Here is a 23,729-nt window from a genome sequence, read left to right on the forward strand (position 1 = left end):
AAGGGAGAGTAATAAGGAATAGGGAATGGTTTTCCTGAAAATAACCATTTTCCTGAAAATAACCAATAAAAATAAAAACTAAATTCCTTCTGACAAAAGGGTAAAAAAAAAAAAAAAAAAAAAAAATTCCTTCTGACAAAAAGAGCTTTTGCCATACTCTAATAAGCTGTCAGAAAAGTTTGGATTTATTTGTTTATCCCTTAGTTCATGCCTTTATTAATTTAACATTTGTTTACCATGAATAATAGTCCTTGATCTTTATATATCTTATATAATAAAAGGCTAATATGAAAATCAGCCAAATGGCTGAACAACTGGTCACTGTGACGTGCACTGACCACCTGGGGGCAAACGCTCAACACAGGAGCTGCCCTGATGGTCAGTGTTGCTCTCACAGGGAAAGCTGCTCAGCCATAAGCCAGGCTCATGCCTCTGCAGCAGCACTAAGGATGTCAGACTGCGAGAGAGCACAGGCTGGGCAGAAAGACCCCCCCCCCTCCGCCGCCCGAGTGCACAAATTTTGTGCACCAGGCCTCTTTTTATTGATTTCAGAGAGGAAGGGAGAGGGAGAGAGCAATAGAAACATCAATGATGAGAGAAAATCATTAATTGGCTGCTTCTTGCACTCCCTTACTGGGGACTGAACCTGCAACACAGGCATATGCCCTTGACTGGAATCAAATCCTTCAGTCTGCAGGCCAACACTCTATCCACTGAGCCAAAATGTCTAGGGTTTGATCATCAAGTTTTATTAGCTAGTGGTGGGATACACAAACAATTGCAGCCCAGGCTAGGGAAAAAATAGTGCTATAGCAGGACAATAAAAGGGAAGTGACTTCCCAGATCTTAAGGCTGATTCCAGACCATGACATCAGTCACATACCACAGTGTCAGTATATGAAATCTTTCTATCGGTTGGTTGTACTGTGTCTGTTGACATTGTTGCTTTACTTTTGTAAGCCAAATGTGTTTTACTTGTGCATTTTGTTTATGATTACTCTCCCTCTACCAGAATGTGAGCTTCATGCCTTCTTGGCTTTGCTGCATAATAAAGCTCATAGGCGGAAACCGGTTTGGCTCAGTGAATAGAGCATCAGCCTGCGGACTGAAAGGTCCCAGGTTCGATTCCGGTCAAGGGCATGTACCTTGGTTGCGGGCACATCCCCAGTAGGGGGTGTGCAAGAGGCAGCTGATCGATGTTTCTCTCTCATCGACGTTTCTAACTCTCTATCCCTCTCAATTTCTCTCTGTGTAAAATCAATAAAAATATATTAAAAAAATAAAAAATAAAGCTCATAGGAGGTGTTCAGTAAATACTTGTTGAATAAAGAGCCAAACATAGCCCCCACTCAAGCATGCAGCTTGGTAGAATGGAATTCAGGTGGCCTTCAAACATTCTCTGGGACCCACCCCACTCTCTTTCATCTGTATATATGGGCCCCAGCAGCCAAGTTTGCTTTGTTTGACTTGCTTTCCTGTCTTAACTGATTGTACCACAGCAGACATGTGACCTAAGCTAGGCAGTCCATTATTTTCTTTTCTGGGACTTAATTTTGCCTTATAAGAATAAAGGGACCTTGAGAAAACAACCTCTGGACTCACTCACAGATCCAATGGCAAGGAAAGAGAATATAAATAAATTGATAGAAGTCACTATAGAAAAGCTGGACACTTCAGAAAAGCACAAAGTAGGAAATAAAATCACCCATTTATTGGAGTTTATACTGAAGAAAAATAGGAAACAACCGACATGTCCAAAAATAAATGGATAAATCAACAATGGGGCATTGATAGTAGGCAATACTGTCGTTGAAAGATCTATAAAACACATTGCCAAATAAGTAAAACAAGGCACACTGATCAGAAAGAATATATGCACCCCTATGTTCATAGTAGCGTTATTTACAATAGCCAAGATCTGGAAGATCTTGTGCCAGAAACACTAAATGAATTAAAAAACTGTGGTTTCACTAATATGTGGAATCTAATTAACAAAATAAACTGACAAACAAAAAGGAACCAGAAGCACAGATACATGGAACAAACTTTCGGGAGCCAGATGGGAGGTGGGTGGGGTGATTGGATAAAGAAGGTGAAAGGATTAGCTAAAGAACGACACATGCAAATCCCATGGATTCCTGCACTCCGCTGCCACAGGTAACAAGCTTTTTCATGCATGTTAGGCACCAGATTTTTGTGTCTCTCACTACAGGAACACATTTCAGGCTCCTCAGAATGCTCCTAGGACTTGGGGAAAGGAGGTAATAATTGCTTTAAGCTACTCACAAGCAGAGCATCTCTCTCTCAAAAAAGAAGGAGGAGGAGGAGGAGGAGGAGGAGGAGGAGGAGGAGGAGGAGAAGAGAAGAAGAAGAAGAAGAAGAAGAAGAAGAAGAAGAAGAAGAAGAAGAAGAAGAAGAAGAAGAAGAAAGAGGAGGAGGAGAAGGAGGAGGAGAAGGAGGAGGAGAAGGAGGAGAAGAAGGAGAAGAAGAAGGAGAAGGAAGTCTCATCTATCCTCTCCTTCTAATCCTTTTTAATATCTTCAATCTGACTGAGGAGTACAAGGATAGGGGATCTGTTTTGCAACCATTTCCTGCATATATTTCTGTACAAGTGGATCTGGCTTTGAAATTTACCACCTTTTAAAGGTTCATGTTTAAAATTGAGATTTAATGTTAGCATTCTTTTACACATATGCGCATAACTTTGTTTTGTATGCTTTTGTTTTTGTGAAAATTAATTTTGTGCAAGAAATAAATGCACTTTTACTACTTTACTACCCAGCAGAATGGAAGATTTCTTTCCTTTCCCACAACAGCCAATTAGAAACCATCACCACCTGACCTTTGCTTTCCTCCAATAGACTTTCATTTAAAACAGCCTCTTCCAATTTCCTCCTTTTTCTCTATAGGATAACGGTCCTCTCCTTTGTTGAACTTGCCTATGGTTTTTCGCTACAGTTTGCTTATCCTCTGCTATTCCCAAATTAATCCATTTTGCTGATAAAATAACTGGCTGTTTTATTTTTATTAAAGTCATTTGTTTACATGGTGATTATTTTATACCTGTTTTTACAGCTTCCATTTTTAAATTTTAAACTTTTAGAGACTCTTATCAGTAAGTGCATCTAGTTTCATGTACAATATTTGTTACCCTCTTACAATTAGAGACAATCAAACGGCCCTAACTTTACTCTGGAAGCAAGCAAAAATAAACGAACTTTTCCATCAAGCTAAACTTCACCTCAAGATTTGTTTAGATGGATGGACATAGTTTTTATTTATTTTTTTAACAGCATTTGGTTTCTCATTCATTCATTAATAAAACTGAACCCACTGCCTCCTATTGCTAGAGATTTGTTATCTTTCTTGAGTCACGAGGAAATAGAGTTTATGGCTTATCTCATACAGCTTGAGATCTAATTAAGTTAATTAGTGGAATCTAATTAACAAAATTAACTCCCTCCCCTTATTCTATTTTTCTTCCGTTAAGATCACTTTTCTGGCCAACTTCGTGCATTCCTGCCCTCAAAATCAAAAAGCTCCTTAGGCAGGCGTAGTGCTCCCCACAGGCACCGTGCTTACCGCCTTTTGCACCTCCGAGCGTTAGAGGGCAGTGAAACCCCAGGCTGCGCGCCGGCTGTCACTAAAGCCGCTCCCGACGCGCGCACGTCATTACGTATGCGTTGGGGGCGGAGCCTCTCCGTGCGCGGCGACAAGAGGCGGCGCTGGCGGCTCGCGGGCTCGGGGCAGGAACTTCGGGGGCGGCGGTGGAGCCGGCGAGGACAACGACGACCGCAGGAGCGAGCCCTCGGCTTGTCGCCCGCCATGCCGACGGTGGAGGAGCTCTACCGCAACTACGGCATCCTAGCCGACGCCACGGAGCAAGTGGGCCAGGTAAGTCCCCTGGCGGCCTGCAGGCCCTGCGCTCCGCGGCCTTTCGGGAGCGCTCCCCGGGCCGGGGCGGGCCGGGCCGGGCGGGGGGGACCGCGCTGCGCCGTCGCGCGAGCGCCCGGCCGCCCCGGCTGTTTGGCCGCGGTGGGCCCCGGTCTGGGGCAGCCTTTCCTCCCCGTGGCGCTTTCTAGCTCGGCCTCCCGGTATTCTCCTCTCGCGCCTGTCTCCCTCCTCCTTCCCGGTGGAGCTCAGTCCCTCCCAAGGCTAGATGGAGAGTTCTCCAGAGGGTTCTCCAGAGGTCAGACATGTCTTCCTTGGGGTAAAAACCTGCTCTTCATTTAGGAGACAGAAGTTTGTAGGGGGGGGGGGGGAAGAAAAAAAAAAGAAAAGGAAATGAGCCTTTCGCCCGGACTGGAGTGAGGGCTTGAGGTTTCATTTATTCGGGACCTGATTTAAGCGCCTACCACCCACCGGGACGCTGTGCCGGGCGCTGCAGGTACCAGATGGACTGGCCGGCGCTCTGCCGGGATGTATTCTTACAGAGGGAGAGTAGCGAAGAGTCAATAAGGAAGATAGGTTTTTTGTTGTTGTTTTTAATGAAAAGGGTTGTAAAGTATAACGGGCCGAGGGCGGGGGGAGGAGAGGGCAGCGTTATAAATAGAGGTGTCGGCAGCAGGTCTGTCTGCTGCGTTTGTTTGCCCCAAGCAGTTGGAGGAGGGTGTTTGTCTGCACCCCCCTTGGCCTCTTTGTGAGTTTCTCAGCCCCGGGAGGGCGGGGACGTGGAGGAGTTGCTAGCTGGGCGTGTGCCTGTGTTTTGTTGGGAAAAGAACGTTTTGTTGGGAAAAGAACCAGGTTCTCCCGGAGGGTGATCTTGACCGGTTTTTGTCCGAAATCCCATGCCGTCTGTATTTTTTGGTGCTTGGGACTTCATGGGCAGTAGGAAGTGGACGATCCTAGAGCCACTAACGTTAGCTGAGCTGCGGTACCGCCCCCTCCCGGTCCCTTCTCTGGACATGTGTCATTTCTGAGCCGACGAGGGGGAGATGTTGGAACCTTATTTTAGCTTAATCAAGAATTGTAAATATACAGTTTCAGGTATCATGATTTTCCTTCCCCACATACCTCCCGCTTCAGTAGGGAATTTTGACATTATTAATGAGAAAAGTAAGCGGCCTGTTGTAGATGTGTATAAGGTGTGGGTTATAGATCAGCTGTGGAGGAGAAACTGCGTATTAAGAAAAGGTGGAGAAAACTGTGGTCAATCATAGTTCGATTTTGTTGTTGTTCCTGGAAAGAGGTAGTAGTGAAGATATTCTCTTCACTGTGGCTGAGTTGGCAAAGATTATAATAAACTAGAGGCCTGATGTGCGAAATTTGTACAAGAGTAAGCCTTCCCCAGCTGGGCTGCCAGCAGGCACCCGAACCCGGGCTTCCCTGGCAGCCCCTGCTTTTTTCGGAAGGTCGTCCGGAAGGACGTCTAGTCTAATTAGCATATTCTGTCTTTATTAAATAGGATTTTTCTACCTCAAATTGTACATCAGCCACCACAGTAATTCTCAGTCGGTTTGCATATGATGCTCTCCCAAAGAGGTGGATCAGGAATCTTGTAGGGAAACTTTGAAACTATATACATAGATTGATGTCCCATATCTCCACCTTCATCTTTTTAAAATTTTGCAGTGTTGATTACTGCACCTGCCCACCCCCTCTTGCCCACCTCCACCCACTCCCACTTCCTATCCCTTGGTCTTCACCTCACTATTGTCCATGGTATTTGTATATATTTATTTTTAGCTAATCTCTTCACCTTCTTTATCCAATCACCTCCATTTACCTCTCCTCTGGCTCCCGATTCCATTTTGTCAATTCATTTTGCTAATCAGGTTCCATACATTAGTGAGATCATACGGTATTTTGTCTTTCTCTGACTGGCTTATTTCGCTTAGCATAAATGCTCTCCAGATCCATCCATGCTATTGCAAAATTTAAGAGTCCTTTTTTTTAGCAATAAATGTACTGCAGCTTTTTTATCCATTCATGCACTGATGGGACTTTTTCCAGATCTTGGCTATTCCCACCCTTTTGCTGGAATAGAAAAACTGTTGACAGCCACCTATTTACAGTGTACAATAGGGCAAATGAAAGCCAAACTAGAATCTATCTGTGCAGTATGATGGATAATGGAGAATTGCTTGCATTCCCCTCATATGGCATCTTTAATTATAAATACTACCAGATTAGATCCATTTCCCTCAAGAGGTCAGAAATGTCTTTCTCAAAGCAAAGATCTGCTTTTAATTTAGGAAGAGTGCTTAGGAGCCATAAGTTTGTGAAAAGCAGAAAAGGCATCTTTCCTGCAGACTTCACTGAGGGCCCAGGATTTTATTTATTTAGTACATTTTTTGAGTGCCTACCATGTAGCGGACACTGTACTGGGCAATAAAATTTTAGCACAGTTCCCTGTTAACGATGGGAGATCAGTACCTTCATAATACTGTAATGACAGCTGTCAAGCAGCTACTTAAGACAATGCCGAAACCGGTTTGGCTCAGTGGATAAGAGCTTTAGCCTGCGGACTGAAAGGTCCCAGGTTCGATTCTGGTCAAGGGCATGTATCTTGATTGCGGGCACATCTCCAGTGGGGAGTGTGCAGGACGCAGCTGGTCGATGTCTCTCTCTCATCCATGGTTCTAGCTCTCTATCTGTCTCCCTTCCTCTCTGTAAAAAAAAAATCAATAAAATATATATATTTTTAAAAAAGACCTCTGCATAATGAAGTGAATTCTGAGGGACTTAAAGCTCAACTAAGCCATAATGCTTACAAATTCTCTCTTGTGTAATACTTCATCCCTTTTGGGGGGGGGGGGGAAATAATCTCTAAAACTTCAGCCAAAAAGGATGGTGGCTTTTAGGATTCTGCTTGTGAATTTTAACTTAACAAAAGCAAGAGCCAACTTAATGGAAGGGACATTGCTTGCCAGTTGTTGTTTTTTTAAGGAGAGAAAAACATTTTCATTCTTAGTGTAGCAAAGCCTGATTTTCAAGTTAACTTAGATTTACAGTCAAGACTTAAGTTTCCTTGCCCTAGCTGGTTTGGCTCAGTGAATAGTGTCAGACAGCTTACTGAAGGGTCCAAGGTTCGATTCCAGTGTGCAGGAGGCAGCTGATTGATGTTTCTAGCTCTCCCTCTCTTCCTTTCCCTTCCTCTCTGTAAAAAAATTCAATAAAGTATGTATATTTTTTAAAAAGTTAAACACATGACATTAGAGTCTTTCTTAATCCAAAATTGGCTGGCTATATAGAATGATCATTTTCATATTCTAAAATATGAGGCAAAGTAAAGCTTTCTAACCTTTGTGGTAGCGCTTAATTTCAGGAATGTATTCTCTACGCCTGCTTTAAAGTGCTAATTGGAAACAAATACATTTAAACACATGTAACACAATTCTTTGAGGATTCTACCACATTCATTACAATTTTTAAAGAATGATACAGTCACAGGCTGGGGTCAATAATCACTAGGATGAAGAAGTGTTGGTACATCGACAAGCTTCGTTGCTTTTTCCACTTAAAATTAGTATCATTCTTCTCTCTTTCCCTACTCACAAAGTAACTCGTGGGCAGGGAACAGATGGTAGGAAGGTAGGTGTCCATTTTAGGCAGTAACACACCAAAATAAGCCCTATTCTAAGCTTAGCCTTTGTAAAATTTTACTAATTTAGATTGAAACAAGTTTGTTTAGCTTTTCATCATTCAGAATTGTGTTTCTTTTCTGCTTTATTCTTTCAGCATAAAGATGCCTATCAAGTGATATTGGATGGTGTGAAAGGTGGTACCAAGGAAAAAAGATTAGCAGCTCAGTTTATTCCAAAATTCTTCAAGCATTTTCCAGAATTGGCTGATTCTGCTATCAATGCACAGTTAGACCTCTGTGAGGATGAAGATGTATCAGTAAGTTTATGATTGATGCTTTTCAACAAGTTTTCAGATGTTACCATTTCCAGACATTGTATGTGCATAGTTGATATAATTAAGTACCAATCATATCAGTGCCCAGTAAAATACTGCAATATAGCTTGGCACAATGTCAGACTATTTCTCTACATTTGAGAAAATATATTTGCTCTTTCACCACCTTTCAACTGTGAAAAATGCATAGAATTACAAAAGATACTTTGTTTTGCTTATTTGTTAAAAATGGGTTGTGACCATTATTTTATAAATCATTATACACTGTGCATATGAAGTCAGACTAATGTTAGTTTTCAATCAATTTATGCTTAACTTAGATATTTAAAGTATTAGTAGTATTACATCATAAAACATAGTTTCAGCAACCCTAAATATTTCTCATAGCAGAAAAATATTTGATAAGTGTAATAATTGTATATGATAACTAGAATAAGAAGAATTAGCCGTTAGCATTTCTGGCTGCTGATAATAGGTTCCTGAGAATTTTCAGCTATTATGATTTTCAGATGAAATTTGTGAATTAACAACATGTCATGCAGAATTTGTTAGCTTTACCTCCCATACATTTTTATGTTAAACTAAATAAGCCAAGACCTCATATTTGGAGTTAAATACATAAAATACTCAAAAATGTATATTAAGTAGTCAATACTGAATATTGGAAAGTAAATAGTTACAAGAGCTGACATTGCCACTGTAGGCTTTCTTAAGGGATACATATTATGTGCTCTTAAAAAAAAAAAAAAAACAAAAAAACAACAGTTGTATATAATCAGTATATAAACCATGTTTTATAATCTCAAATCTGTCTACTCCAGTCAGACAATCATATTTAATGTCCCTTCCCACCACATTTTACTTTAGTTATTCTGTGAAACTTGAGTGTTAAATTGAAGCAAATTATTTCTGAAACTGCTAGAATTTTCATGTTTTATATTTTTGTGACTCATCTGCCCCCTAATTATGGTTTTTCTATGGTTTTAGTTTTATTTAAAGATTGGGTTTGTTTTTATTGATATAATATTTGGTTAAATTTTTGTTTGAAATTATATCCAGATTCGACGGCAAGCAATTAAAGAGCTTCCTCAATTTGCCACTGGAGAAAATCTTCCCCGAGTGGCAGATATTCTAACCCAACTTTTGCAAACAGGTAAGGAATATTAACATTATCCTTTTAATGAATATAACTTCTCCAGGCTAGAAGGGGTCAATGGGCAGAGAGGAGAACATATGTAACACTTTCAACAATAAAGATTTAAGACAAAGATAGATAAATTCATTTAAATCTGTAATTTAAATATGTGTAACTTCTCACTGAGATGACTCTTTTTAGCTTTTTAAAAAAATAAAATTCTCTTGTATTTAATAGTTTGAAACTTAATGACTTGTGATTATCTAATTTCTAGTGGGGTGTGTTTTTTTGTGTGTGTTTAATTCTATTTATAAAGTCAAAATTACTAGATTCTTAGGGGATTTTGATGCATCATGATCCCCTCCGCTCCAGTTTCCTATAGTTTCATAATTGTATGATCTTAATATAAAACCTTTCCAGGCATGCTATATCAGGTTCTCTCCCTTTTTAAGGAAGATATATTTTCTCAGTACTTAAGAGAATTACTTAAATTATGTGTCTCAATGTAATCTATAAGAATCTATGTTAAATCTTAAGTTTGAAATGAAGCAGATGCTATTTTTCACTTATTTTATGCATTGTGCCACTTTTTCTCTTTGTAGATGACTCTGCAGAATTTAACTTAGTGAACAATGCCCTGTTAAGTATATTTAAGATGGATGCAAAAGGTAAGGCCACTTCTTGTTCCGAATTGTTCTTCTTAGTCTGATGTCTTAAAAATTGGGGAGTTTGGCACAGTTCATAAAGGATAAAGTCTGGAATTCACCCGCATATCTATTTCATAAAAATATTGTGTTCTTTTTAAAAAGCTATTTCGCTCAAGAGGTTTATGAGTTGAAAACCCATCAGAAATAATTGCAAAAGCAGTTCCAAAATGCCTGAGTTTTATTTATTACTAGTAGCTCTGTGCATGAATCTGTTCGCCAGTAGCTCTCCACCTACTGCCTCGCCCTCCTGTTGCTCCCCCCACCCCCATAGCTTGCTGCCCTGCCCCCTCCTGTAGCCCTCCGATGCCCGCTTGTAGCCAGTAGCTTGTTGCTGCCCTCCTGTAGCTCTCCACCCACTGCCCACCCTCCTGTAGCTCCCCCTGCCCCCTCCCCATAGCTTGCTGCCCTGCCCCCTCCTGTAGCTCTCTGCTGCCCTCTTGTAGCTCACTGCCCCACCCTCCTGATAGGATATCTGATCGTTACACGGTCAGTTCTTACGCCACTACTGCCATTTGCATATTACATCTTTATTATATAGAATTAGTAATGATAAGCCCACCTGGTGTGGCTCAGTGGTTTTGAACCAGGAGGTCAGGGCATATGCCTGTGTTTCAGACTCATTTCCCCAGTAGGGGGTGTGCAAGAGGCAGCCAATCAGTGATTCTTATCATTGATGTTTCTATCTCCCTCTCCCTTCCTCTCTGAAATCAATATAAATATTTTTTTAAAAGGTAAGTCATGCTCAGTCTAACTGAATCCATGAAGAAACCATGTGATCACTCTTGAAGTTGGAGCTGTAAAACTTCATACTAATTTAATCAGTATCAGTGATACTCAGGATGTTTGTTAACTCACTTGAGAAGAAATACTGTAAACTGAGTTATATTTTAAAACTTCATTATGATTTAGAATTAACTTACTACACAAAACTATTTTATGTTGCAGGGACTTTAGGTGGCTTATTCAGCCAAATCCTTCAAGGAGAAGACATTGTTAGAGAACGAGCCATCAAATTCCTTTCTACAAAACTTAAGACTTTACCAGATGAAGTCTTAACAAAGGAAGTTGAGGAACTTATTCTAACAGAATCCAAAAAGGTAAGCTTCAGTCATCATTCAATAGAACTTCTCTAAAGCAAAAGCATGTATTTTAACTTAGCAGTATTCATCAGTGTATTTAAAATGACATATCTCACTAGAACCATTGTAGAACTTCAAGCTTTTCTTATATTGTATTTTGTATTTTGCTTGCCTATAATGATGAATGTATGTTAATTTAAAGGGACGTGATCACATTTAAATCCTTTGTGGTTGCTGAACTCAAAATGTATGCATTTTCCAGGAGTCTACAGATGAACTCCTTCAGGAAATTTTACCTAATTCCCACCCGTCTTAGGATAATCTCTCAGTATTCTGGATAGTTTCAAAATAAAAATGAAATCACATTGAAATTACCTATTTTTTTTGTCCTACCTCATGACACACTAAGGTCTTCAAGAGTGTGCCCCCAGATCTAGCATAAGTATAGATGCTGAGATTATCAAGATGTGTCACAAGTAATTTTCACTTATGAAGTGCAAAAGTTAGGGAATAGTTTACTTTTTTATATGTTTAGGAAAATTCCAAAATTCACTTGCTTATTAATAAGGTTTCTTCAATGAGAGAAAAGGGAGCAGTTATTCAGCTGGGAATGTCAGCATATTTTACCTATGCTCCAACCAATAATCTGGTGGAATATGTCTTCTATTTTATATGCAATTACCACATTAGTGTGAATGAAGCTGCTTAAATATAGGAAACTGCATCTGATTTACTATATAATTTCTCAATCTCTATTTTGCTGTCACTCCAAAAGAGCCTTTTTAGACTTATTTTTTCCTTCGCTACCCTTCCAGGCATTTTTAATTCCACAGATATACTGTATATCTTTTTATTTACTGTATGTAAATTTGTGCTTTAGACATAAAAAATTAAAAATTTCCAAGAATTGGAGACAACATTGTGCCCCATCTATAATAACAGAAGTATAATATGCTAATTAGACTGGACGTCCTCTGGACGAAGCTGGGGCTCCGAGGGAACCTGGGTACCTGCCTGCAGCCAGAGGGAAGCCAGTGCCAGCAGCCGAAGGAAGGAAGGCCTATTCTTGCATGAATTTCGTGCATCGGGCCTCTAGTATTGATAACGGGCCTCTGAAGTTAAAATGACGGAAGCTAGAAGTTATACTCTTACTAGTATTTCAGAAACATTAAGAGCAAACTGACTTTAGTAACTGAAATAAATGTTACACTGCTTTAATGTTGATCTTTTCCATTTGAGTGGTAAAGACACTTATTTTTAATTACTATCTCTTTCCAGGTCCTAGAAGATGTGACTGGTGAAGAATTTGTCCTGTTCATGAAGATACTGTCTGGGTTAAAGAGCTTACAGACAGTGAGTGGAAGGCAGCAACTTGTAGAGTTGGTGGCTGAACAGGCTGACCTGGAACAAACCTTCAACCCGTCAGATCCCGACTGTGTGGACAGGCTCTTACAGTGCACTCGGCAGGCGGTACCCCTCTTCTCTGTAAGCTCTTCGTTTTACATAGATGCTATTTTTATTACTCTGTTAGCTTATATTTCTTCTTTTTTTAACTAGATTTTTATTGATTTCAGAGAGGGAGGGAGAGATAGAAACATCAGTGATGACCCCACACTGGGGATCGAGCCCACAACCCCGGGCATGTGCCCTGACCTAGAATTCAAATGTGACTCCTGGTTCCTAGGTCGATGCTCAACCACTGAGTCACACTGGCTGGGCAGCTTATATTTCTATAGATATTCACTTGAGCATTCTCTTCAAACCTTTGCATAAAAGTAACATAGTGGAATCAATATTTAGTTTATGGGGGCTTGAGTAGGGTTGGTGAGAGATCAAAGCGGCAAGAGGTTTCTTTAAAGTCTTTCTAAGAGACTTTAAGTTTTAAGAATTTTGCATAATAAATTATAATTTGACTGAGTTTCTAAAATACTTGCTTTAGTAATTTAACCTTTTTTCTTAAAATTTCTAACAGATTGTTCTAAGTATATATGCTTTTTATCTCTGGCTTTGTGCTATTTCTAGCCATCAGTGTTCTGGGATGTGCATACCATAGTTTAAAAAAAAAAAAAAAAAGTTGAAAGGATCTATCCTTTGTGAAAATGTACAATCTGAAATTCAACACTAAAATCTTCCCCAAAATTTGCAACAGTTAAAAGATGTATAGATGTTGCCCTGCCTGAGTGACTCAGTTGGTTGGAGTGTCATTCTGTGTACCAAAAGATTGCTGGTTAAATCCTGGCGGGGGGTTTGTACAGGAAGCAACCAATTGATATTTCTTGCATTGTCCACCCCTCCCCCCCTCAAAAAAATCAATAAAAACAAAGTGAGGATTTTAAAAAACAGATTTGTTCCTGGGGTGCTCCGGGGTGTGCACTGCATTGTATTTGTAGCCACAGTGCTTGATGTTAGCATTTGGGAATGACATTCTACTGTTTTATTTGAGAGGATATGTCTCCCTTTTTTGACAACTTATTATTTTTTGTTTTTTACAGAAAAATGTGCATTCCACAAGGTTTGTGACTTACTTCTGTGAGCAGGTTCTACCTAACCTCAGCTCCTTAACTACTCCAGTGGAGGGTCTTGATATACAGTTGGAGGTAAGAGAAGATTTCTCCTTCTGGTACTGAAAAGCCATTCTCCTATTTTAATAAAAATATAAACCACTAACTTAAATCCAATTTCTAAGACAACAGAGGTCTGCCGATGGCTAGCAAGTAATCTGTCCTAGGATGAATTACATAGGAATGTTATGAATTCAATTAAAGGTTGTTGTAATGGGAAAGCACTGCTTGTAGTTTTCATTGTAGTTAGTCTCTACCTTTGTAGCCTTAATAATTTTAACCATATTCATCTCCGTGTCCCCAGAATCTAGTGCCTGATTCTGAAAGGCACTTGATGATTGTTGAATCAAACTGAAATATGGAAATGTATTTCCCTCATAGGTGTTTGGGGTAGAGAAGACTCACTGTACACTGTAGTTTGCTTCAAATGTTCTCGGATTGGCTTATCAGACTGGATTGAATAAAGCAAAGATGGGCCTCAAGAATAGTGGCAAATATTAGAGACTAAATTTTAATAGCAAATGAGGCCCTCTCTGAGTGTTAGTAAATAGTTATTTGCTGTTAAGCCCTAGCCAAGTGGTTCCCAATGTGTGGGGCACACACCCCACAGGAGGGCAATTTGATTTTAAAGGGGGGAGGGGGGACAATTAAAGATGGTTATTAACAGTGAATTTTTTGCATTTCTTATGGTTCTCGGGGCCTCAAATACAGTATATAAATATATATTGTGACATATTTATGCATTTCAGTTCTATATTATATGTTTTGAAACTATAAGAGCGTCAGTCTGCGGACCAAAGGGTCCCTGGGATTATTCCAGTCAAGGGCATATATCTCGATCAGGAAGCAACCAATTGATGTTTCTCTGACATCAGTATTTCTCTGTCTTTCCCTCTCTCTCCCACTCTCTCTAAAAATGGAAAAATATCCTTAGGTGAGGATTTTTTTAAAAATGTTATTTGCTCTTAATAGTACTCAGTTTTTTCTACAAATTGTCAACTTAGTTAATGTATTTGTCATTTTTACATTGTATCTATCACTATCATTTATTAACCTGTAGCGGAAAATATGTATATTATTTTCCTTGTTATATTTGATTGTTGAAAATTTAGAATCATTCTTATAGTTCTTGCTCATTCAAGAAAATAATACTAATTACAGTGAATTGTGTATTTGTATTTTAGGTATTGAAACTGTTGGCGGAAATGAGTTCATTTTGTGGTGACATGGAAAAGCTAGAAACAAATTTAAGGAAACTGTTTGATAAGTTATTGGTAAGAAACTCCTCCCCCAGGAAAATTATATAGCCCCTGGTATAATAGTATAGTATTAATTTCTAGATTATGGAGAGCCAGATTTTGAAGTTACAGTATTAGACAATACTAGTAAGTGCTGTTAGCTGCTCAGGCCACATGTTTTCTACTTTTAAAAATATATATTTTTAATCTTTGGCATTTTTTCTGTTGTTGATGCTTGCATAAAGTATAATACAGGATTTATATAGTATGACCTTCTGCTAGCCCTTTATCAAAATATTCCACCATTCAGGTTGCTGCCTAAGGCCTGGTAGGTTTAGCAACTAGGAAATAAAGTCAAATTTAAGCCATAATTGTGGAGAAAATGGGCCAACTGATAAAATCATCAGAATCACCAAAATAGTTGATTGAGTGTGAGCAGTTATGAAGCAGTAATAAGTATTAGGTCCACAGTGTGAATGGAGTCATCCAGTATTTATAATACCTCTAGGGTGCTACAGTACTGATAAAAAATGCCTTTGGTGGTACTTTGAATGAAAAAAGAGTCAATACTTAGAGAATATGGACTAATATTCAAAGAAGATTTTTGGAATTAGCATAATTTAGTAGGTTAAGATCATCAATTTAAGAGGTTGAACATAGATTGACTAACTTTTTCACCATAGGAAAGATAACTACATTTTCAAATTCCACCTACATTGAGTGCCCAATGTTAGCTACTTGAATTGTCATTATTAGTATTAGTAGCAGCTATGACATGTGGAGAATTGACAGTGTATATCATTGATACAATAGGTCTAAAAGACATATCTTACTTAAATTTTTAATCTTCATATGTTTTAATGCTTCATGCCTTACTGTAAAAGCATGCCCTGCAATTAGTTTAATATATGTTCATAATTATTTAGAACAGATTGCAAATATCTCTGTATTTTCATCTCTTAGGAGTATATGCCTCTCCCTCCAGAAGAAGCAGAAAATGGGGAGAATGCTGGTAATGAAGAACCTAAGCTGCAATTCAGTTATGTGGAATGTTTGTTGTACAGCTTCCACCAGTTGGGCCGAAAACTTCCAGATTTCTTAACAGCCAAACTGAATGCAGAAAAGCTCAAAGATTTTAAAATTAGGTAATGTGTGATTGAAGTAGTCCAATCCTTGGCAAAGATGATGGTTATCTGATACTCCCTGGGTTTTATTTTCATTTTTAAAAGAGCTGTCTTCCATCCCTGCCTTACTCCACTGGGACAAAATAGAAGAGCCACAAAAGAGAAATGGGTGCAAACATATAACATCCATTGTATATGGGGGAGAAAGAACTTTTCCAAAAAATGGACTCTGGTTCTCCCCACTTGTTTTATGATTTGGGCAGGTTCCCTAATCTAACACCCCAAATTAACAATGTTACATCTTAAATTTTGAAATGCTTACCTGTTGTATCTGTCACTGTCCTCTACTCTTTGGTAAAGCAGAGGTTTAATATGAAACATTTGATCAGAAGCAGGCAACTTAAGTTACTCTAGCGGGTTAGTATGGTTTTGTCAGCTTCCAACATGGTGTACTGTGGCCAGGGCCAAAAACTGCAGGTGATGGTGCAGCCCATCAACCTCATCTTCACATTTTTGCAGAATAGATCTCTGATTCAAGTGTGACTTTATGAGCAAGAGAATACTCGGATAGAGGGTTCTATTGTTTATGATGTGTATATGAACCTCATATTAGATGATACAGAAGATACTCATTCTAAAACAGACAGGAAAACAAATGGGCTGGATCATGCTAAGAGGAGTTACTACTCTGCTCCAAAGTATCTTCAACTAGAAATGACTGGTTGAAGTCAGAAATTGTTGAGAAGGCAGTATAGATACAGTTTGTGTTTTTTAGGTGTCCTTTGTCTAAGTTGAAGTGGGAAAGCAAAGTTGAAGTGGTAATTTGCTAATTAACAAATACTTCTTCCTTTAGGCTGCAGTACTTTGCACGGGGCCTGCAGGTTTATATCAGACAACTTCGGTTGGCTCTCCAGGGCAAAACAGGCGAGGCCTTAAAAACAGATGAGGTAAGAATACTGGGACACATTTCAAATAAATTTGTTATAATATCCACCATTGATTACCAATTAAGACTGAGTTCATACAGAAATAGTACTATAAGTCTGTGTTGTGATACATGTTAGAAGTTTGTCTACATATTTAGTTATTTGCTAAGTTGTATTTTTGTCATCGTTGCAATATCTTGAATGTTTCTAACGTTTGTGGAAAATGTTACCAAACTTAGATACATACCAATCTTTCACCAGGGTCCCATGAACAGCACATACTAGTGTTGTTTAAATATTTGATTGGTGGTTGTCATATTTTTAATTTCACCTTTTTGAAACCCAAATGTTAAATTGAGGAAAAATATTAAGAAAAACATTAAATTGCCAATTCTATACCAAACTATGTTTTTTTGTGTTGGGATATTTGGTTCCCTGGTTTCATCTATTTTGATCACTCTTCATCCTAATCCTATGAAATATTTTAAGTTTTCATCATGTCTATCTTTAACTTAAACTGATTGTATTCTTAAATATATTTTTATTGATTTCACAGAGAAAGGGGAAGGGAGAGAGAGATAGAAAAATCAGTGATGAAAATCATTAACTAGATGCAAGCTGTACATCCCCCACTGGGGAACAAGCCCTCAACCTGGGCATGTGCCCTGACCAGGAGTAGATACGTGGCCTTGTGGTTCACAGGTCGATGCTAAACTATTAAGCCTCACCTGCCAGGCTAAACTGATGTGTGTTTTTTAAACTGATTAAATAATTCCTATGTGCATATGACCTTTCCCTTATTCATTTTTTCAGGTAGATTGTAGATAACACTTTAATATTCTAACCTATCAAGATTATTGATTATTTGCTTTCTTTGCCATTTCTGCACTGGTTTATAGTGTGTGTGTGTGTGTGTGTGTGTGTGTGTGTGTGTATGTGTGTATGAATAATGATTCTGAAAGAGTAGTGTAATAGAATATACATTGTAAAAGTTATTGGCATTATGTTTTTTTTCTTTTTGCAGAACAAGATTAAAGTTGTTGCATTGAAAATAACAAATAACATCAATGTTTTAATCAAGGTAATAAGTATTCCTTTCTTACCCAATCCTCCCAAGCTTGCTACAAAAGTAGTGTTCTACTTTTGAACTACTTAAAAATATGCAAGAGAAATACTTGTTATTGATATTTTATCCTGAAACATTTAGAAAAAACTTAGTCAGTTTCTTAAATGTTGTGCACAAGGGATTAATAATAATAGGTATACCTTTTAAAAAAATTATTTTTAATATATACTTTTCTTATTGACTTCGGAGAGTAAGGAAGAGGGAGAGGGGAGAGAGAGAGAAACATCAGTGATGAGTCATTGATTGGCTGTCTGCTGCATGCATGACACAGGGGATCAAGCCCACAACCCCAGGCATGTGCCCTGACCTGGAATCCAAACATGACCACCTGGTTCATAGGTCGACGCTCAACCATTGAGCAGCACCAGCAAAACAGTAGTAGGGGTGTAACTTTTAACAGTTTAGTTTGGTTCTTGCAGCATTTTTTAGGACCTTAATCACCAGCACAAGAGCCAGAAAGATAAATTGCAGCTTCCTTTCCTAAAATTAATCTTTAAGATGTCTTTCTGTTTCTTTCCCTTACCACCCAATCACTCTACTCACCAGTCAAATACATAGAAATCTTGTCTAATTTTGTCTCTTCAGGATCTCTTCCACATTCCTCCCTCTTATAAGAGCACAGTAACATTATCCTGGAAACCTGTACAGAAAGTTGAAATTGGGTAAGAATTATATTTAAAAAGAATTTAAGTGTTCTAATACTGAAGACTTACAAATATAAAAATCTGGATTCAGAAGTTACATTTACTGTATGGAATGTACATTATTAAATGATTCTTAATAAGATGTTAAAATATGACTATTAGAAGTATGACTTAAAATATAAAATCTAATTCCAGTACTTATAAAATAAACTGGTGGAATACAGCCCAAGATTTTTCAGCCTATTTGTACTCATATGGCATAACTAGACTTTCTGACAAGTTTTACAAAATGAGTCACTTGCATATAGTCTTTGCAGCTACGTATTTTAGATTATTTTAAAGCCTTGTTTTAAAGCCTATTTTTTATAATGTCTGCATAAATAAGGCACAGTTAGTTTGATGACATCAGAATGTTACTCCTTTTTTCTGGTGTGACTATGATAAAGTGCCTATGCTAACTTATAAGTGCCTCTGGTTTAATGCAATTTTTTTTATTGCTGTTCTTTTTACTGTTATAGGCAGAAGAGAGCCAATGAAGATACAACTTCTGGTTCACCACCCAAGAAATCTCCAGCAGGACCAAAAAGAGATGCAAGGCAGATTTATAATCCTCCTAGTGGGAAATATAGCAGCAATCTGGGCAACTTTAATTATGGTGAGCGTTTCCGTTTGGGTATAAGCAATATGAGAGATTAGACAGAAATTGTGTTGTACTTGATTTTCATTATCAGTTGTATACAAGTGGGAACTTCTTAATTTGACTACCAGCCTTGATTTAAAAAAAAGCCTTTCTGAAGTAGTATCAAAGGTTAGAAATGTTCTAAAACCAAAAGTTGAAATGCACCAGGACAGGAGAAGTTCCCTTGGTGGTCACATCCTGTGGCTTTAAAAGCACCTATTTGACTGTGGACTGCCAAATTTGTGTCTATCATTTCTTATTTAAGAGTTTCACAATAACCTGATCTTCCTGCTAGTACATGACTCTCTAGCCTGCTCTAAACACAGTAGCAAAGAGACATGTACTCCTTTACTTGAAGCTGCAATGAGGAAGTTTCAAAGTTCAAAATTTGAGACTCTTAATTTATGTATGATGAAAGTCCAGGCTTGCTGATAACTTCAAGTCAATTTTCTTTATTGGAAAGACTCCTCAGGAATATGTCTCTGGACCTATAAAAGAGACTGCCTAGTGAGTCAACATCTTATTCTACCATATGATACACATGACTTGATTTTTCAGCAAAAATGTGCTTAATTTATAATCAGTAACCCAAATATCATATGTATATGCATCATCACTTTTTGGCAGCATCTCTGAGCAACTCTTAGCTGATAAAGCAGGGAGAAAAGCTGTCAGCATTTATATCTATATTTTTCTTGAGTTTTGGTGCTTGAAATATGATGACCAAAAACAAATTGCCTTTCTATTGCATTTGAAAGGAAAATTGTGTCAGTCTAGCCCAATGTTTTATAATTGATCATTGATAGTTTAAAATATTTTGCATGTATGTCACCAACTTTTGAAAGCCAGTGGCTTTTTTGTTAATTTCATATTAAGTATAGAAATTTTTGTAGTTTCATTAATTAATATCTGTGATAGTGATAGGCACTGAAATAAAGAATAGTTATCATAACATTGTGACCTTGAAACATCTTTGTTAATAGAATACATTTAATTGAGTACCAACTATGACTGTATTTTGCACCTTGTTATATGTTCTTTGATATATGTGTCCTGGTTTTATGTACAGAATGAGTCTGTGGATGGTGTAGAATAACAATGCTGCTTTTATAGTGCCTACTGCTTACTTCAGAGCACAGCTGTATTTGCTGTACCATGAAGTCCTGAGCAAGACCTAAACCCTTGTTCGCTTTTTCGTAGAGCAGAGAGGAGCCTTCAGGGGAAGTAGAGGTGGCCGAGGATGGGGAGCACGAGGAAATCGAAGTCGAGGAAGACTCTACTGAATAAGACATCACATTCTTCAGCATCGTCATGTGCTTACTATACTTAAATTCTACTACTCATTGGATTGCCGGGGATGTCCGTTAAAAAGGACTGCTGCCTTCAGCTAAAAACTTACTGTTCTTTATACCTTTGTATGTACGATCTACTTTTGTAACAGACCATGGTTGTGTCCAAGGTAAAACCACAGCGATATTTTTGGATGCTTTGTGCGCAATCTTGTTTTTGCAATATCATCATCATTCAGACTTCATATTGTGAATCTTTTAAACATCTTAATTTGTTGAGAGCTATTCAAATCTAAAATATATGAAATTCTATTTCTGATAACTGGTAAAGATTATCAGTTTTGAAGCTTACTGATTTTCTTCTCCCCTCTGTCCTTTCCCCCCCCCATGTATAGAGAAGAGTAATGGTCAATTTTAACATTTGGTTTTCATTGTGTTTTTATATAAAGCTGCTAGGCAATGGTTCAGCATTCCTACCTAGTGTACTAAGAGCAAAATACTTAAATGTAGAAGTATTACATTTTTAGGAGAATGTAAGCTGCTTTGCACTGCTTACTTAACTCTTCTCCATTTGTTGTGATAATAAGCTTATGAATGGGATCCTACTATTTGAATAGAAATGTGTATGTATAATATACATACATACATAAGATATGTGTGTGTGTATATATATATATGTATATGCATGCTGACTACACAACATAAATCACTTTTTAAAATTCCAGCAACAGGTAATCTTTGACATGGTGATTACCCTTTTGAGGCTGAATCCATTAATAACTTGTTATCTAGGTTTTCTTCCCAGTAGTGAGGGATTTTGAGTCCGTTGCACTTACATGATTATTGTTATTTAAAACTGAAAATAAACAAAGGCTGCGTTTTCAAAGATAAGTTTGGCGACCCCTTTTGGAGAAATACAGCCAAAATACTGAATCTGATGTACATATAGGTTTCTACAGGATGACATAGAATAATTTAGACTTTGGGATTTGAATAACCAGGGCAATCCAGGAAAAGTGACTTGATAACATGTTCTACCAATAATAAGGGATACTCTCTGTTTGCTTTTGCCACTTTGAAGATTTTAACTTCTCAGGTTATTAATCAAAATTATTGTATAAGTTAGCCAATAGAATCTTTAGGTTAAAAAACAGATGGGGGGGTTGTGGAGTGTTTAATGTCATGGGCATTTTTAGTAGCATAGATCCTTTTCTCTGCATTTGAATGTTTCATATATTTTTGTTTCACAGTTAATATTCCCTCCCCAAGTTTGCTACTCAAATCCAATGTCTGAATAACATTTTCTAGTAGTTTGGCATATTTTTTGAGGAATAGTTAGTAATTCCAATGGCAGTGTCTTCATTACTGTTAATCTTTACAAGTGGGGGAAAAACAAAACCGCTTTGTTAGAATTACTGCACATGTTTATGGGATAAATATTTTTTAAAGACTAGAATTATACAAGTGAGCATAAGAAATTGGTCAGCTTGATTATGGAGTGGTGGCAATAATCTAAACATTCCAAAAGACAATGAGCTGAACCTGAGCTCCCTTGGAATCTGAACAGACATAGGAACATGGAATTGCTATTTGAAAACTGTGAGCTGTTGGCCGAATGCCATTTCAAGTATAGGAACTGTATTAGGACTACAGTTATATAAATTTGAAATTAAGTGTAACTTTTCCTTTTTTTTTTTTTTTTTAAGAATATTTGTAAACTCAAAGCTGAGCAGAATTGACTACTTTTAAGTTTGATATTGAGTTGACTGTGTTTCTTCCTTTGCCACCTCATTGTTCCCCTTCCCTTTCCTAAGGCAATAATGCACAACTTAGGTTACTTTTGCTTCAAAAATTTGAATGAAAAACTTCATGTCATGATTGTTTTTCTTTTGCAAGACAGCTGTTTATCACATTGTTCAAAAGTAAATGTTTCCTTATGCTTTTGAAATAAATTTCCTTTTGTAATTTTGTTTTGTGTCTTGATGTGTTATGATTATGATAACTTCAGATTCTTGGATATTCATTAAACATTTATTGATTGCTTTTCATGTGCTAAGCAGTGTATCTTATACCATGAAAATACAAAGATAGACAAACTACTGCTCTGCCTTCAAGAAATTCAGTCTTACAAGTTATTTTTAATTTTCATTCTTTTGGATTTATTTTTAGAAGCTAAATCACTCTTCTGAAAAAAAGGGATTTGGCTCTAATCAAAGCATGAAATATTTCCATCCTCAAGTTAATATTCAAACACAAGTTGGAACTTCTTAATTTGACCACCAGCCTTGATTTTAAAAAAAGTCTTCCTGAAGTATTAGGTCTAATAATAATTAATGTCGTTTTCTAATACTTTTTTAAAATCGAATTTATTTAAACAATACAACAAAATTTAATCCATATAGTTGCCGTTGTTTTCTACTACTTGTGCCCAACACTCAGGAAGCATTTTAATCCCTCTGTTGTAAAATTCTTGTGATTTTGATGGAAAAAATTCGGTCAATGCATTTTTGAGGCATTCTTCATTATTACATTTTTTTCCAAGAAGAAAGTTTTGCAAAGAACGAAACAAATGGTAATCGGAAGGGGCAATATCAGGAGAATATGCAGGTTGAGGGAGAACTTCCCATTCCAACTGGTGCAGTTTTTCAACAGTGATTCTTCAGTATGCGGTCAGGCGTTATTGTGAAGAATTACGCCCTTCCGATTAATCAGCACGGATTCTTTTTCTCTTAAAGCTTGGGCTAACCTTTCCAATTGGGCACTATACACTGCACTTGTAATGGTTTGGTTAGATGGTAAAAGTTCATAATGAAGAATTCCTTTAAAATTCCACCAAACACACAACATCACTTTTTTCGCATGCAAGTCAGGTTTTGGCGTGGGCTGCGGAGCCTCATTTTTGTCCAACCATTGAGGCCGCCTTTTCAAATTAACCTACAGCACCCATTCTTCATCTCCGGTAACAATTTGCTCTAAAAACGGCAAACGGTTTTGACGAGAGAGGAGCGAACTGCAAATTGTGACTCTTTGATTACGGTTGTTGTCTGTCAACTCATGAGGAACCCATTTTCCAAACTTTTGGACTTTGCCAAGTGCACGCAATTGATTGGAAATTGTTTTTTGTGAACAATTTAAAGTTGTCGCCAGTTCTTGTTGGGTAATTTGAGGATTTTGCACCAAAAGAGCTTGAAGAGCTTCTTGATCAAAATTGGACACACGGCCTCGACCACTCTTGTCATCTAACGAAAAATTTCCCTTGCGAAATTTCTCAAACCAACGCTGGCATTTTCTGGTGCTAACTGCATCTTGACCAAGAGCACTACAGATGTTTTTTGCAGCCTCGCTTGCTTTTCTTCCTAAT

At 37.8% G+C, this 23,729-nt stretch overlaps 1 protein-coding gene and 1 pseudogene across 4 annotated transcripts; both read left to right on the forward strand.

Moving 5' to 3' along the window:
* The first annotated feature begins 3,703 nt into the window (after window positions 1–3,703).
* Window positions 3,704–22,337, forward strand: API5 (apoptosis inhibitor 5). 4 transcript variants are annotated; one of them, XM_036428387.2, is made up of 14 exons: window positions 3,705–3,894; window positions 7,681–7,842; window positions 8,920–9,013; window positions 9,598–9,663; window positions 10,648–10,799; window positions 12,060–12,266; window positions 13,274–13,378; window positions 14,527–14,616; window positions 15,544–15,725; window positions 16,558–16,651; window positions 17,655–17,711; window positions 18,342–18,418; window positions 18,919–19,055; window positions 20,280–22,337. In XM_036428387.2, the coding sequence occupies exons 1-14, from the start codon at window positions 3,826–3,828 to the stop codon at window positions 20,360–20,362; spliced, it is 1,575 nt and encodes a 524-aa protein (XP_036284280.1). In that variant the 5' UTR covers window positions 3,705–3,825; the 3' UTR covers window positions 20,363–22,337. The 4 variants fall into 4 exon arrangements, with proteins under 4 accessions (XP_045433360.1, XP_036284280.1, XP_036284282.1 ...); XM_036428389.2 differs by lacking the exon at window positions 20,280–22,337 and adding an exon at window positions 20,149–20,273; XM_036428388.2 differs by having other exon boundaries at window positions 3,706–3,894; window positions 20,285–22,337.
* LOC118713628 lies at window positions 15,732–16,651 on the forward strand (annotated as a pseudogene).
* Window positions 22,338–23,729: the final 1,392 nt, after the last annotated feature.

Source organism: Pipistrellus kuhlii, unplaced genomic scaffold, assembly GCF_014108245.1.
Source record: "Pipistrellus kuhlii isolate mPipKuh1 unplaced genomic scaffold, mPipKuh1.p scaffold_m20_p_9, whole genome shotgun sequence".
Lineage (NCBI taxonomy): Eukaryota > Metazoa > Chordata > Mammalia > Chiroptera > Vespertilionidae > Pipistrellus > Pipistrellus kuhlii.

What these genes read in the sequence shown, in the direction of transcription:
- API5 (XM_036428387.2), top strand. Translation starts at nt 3,826, where the DNA reads ATGCCGACGGTGGAGGAGCTCTACCGCAACTACGGCATCCTAGCCGAC. An exon ending in GTGAGGATGAAGATGTATCA is followed by an intron (nt 7,843 to 8,919) that starts GTAAGTTTATGA and finishes AATTATATCCAG; the next exon opens with ATTCGACGGCAAGCAATTAA. An exon ending in CTCAAAGATTTTAAAATTAG is followed by an intron (nt 15,726 to 16,557) that starts GTAATGTGTGAT and finishes TTCTTCCTTTAG; the next exon opens with GCTGCAGTACTTTGCACGGG.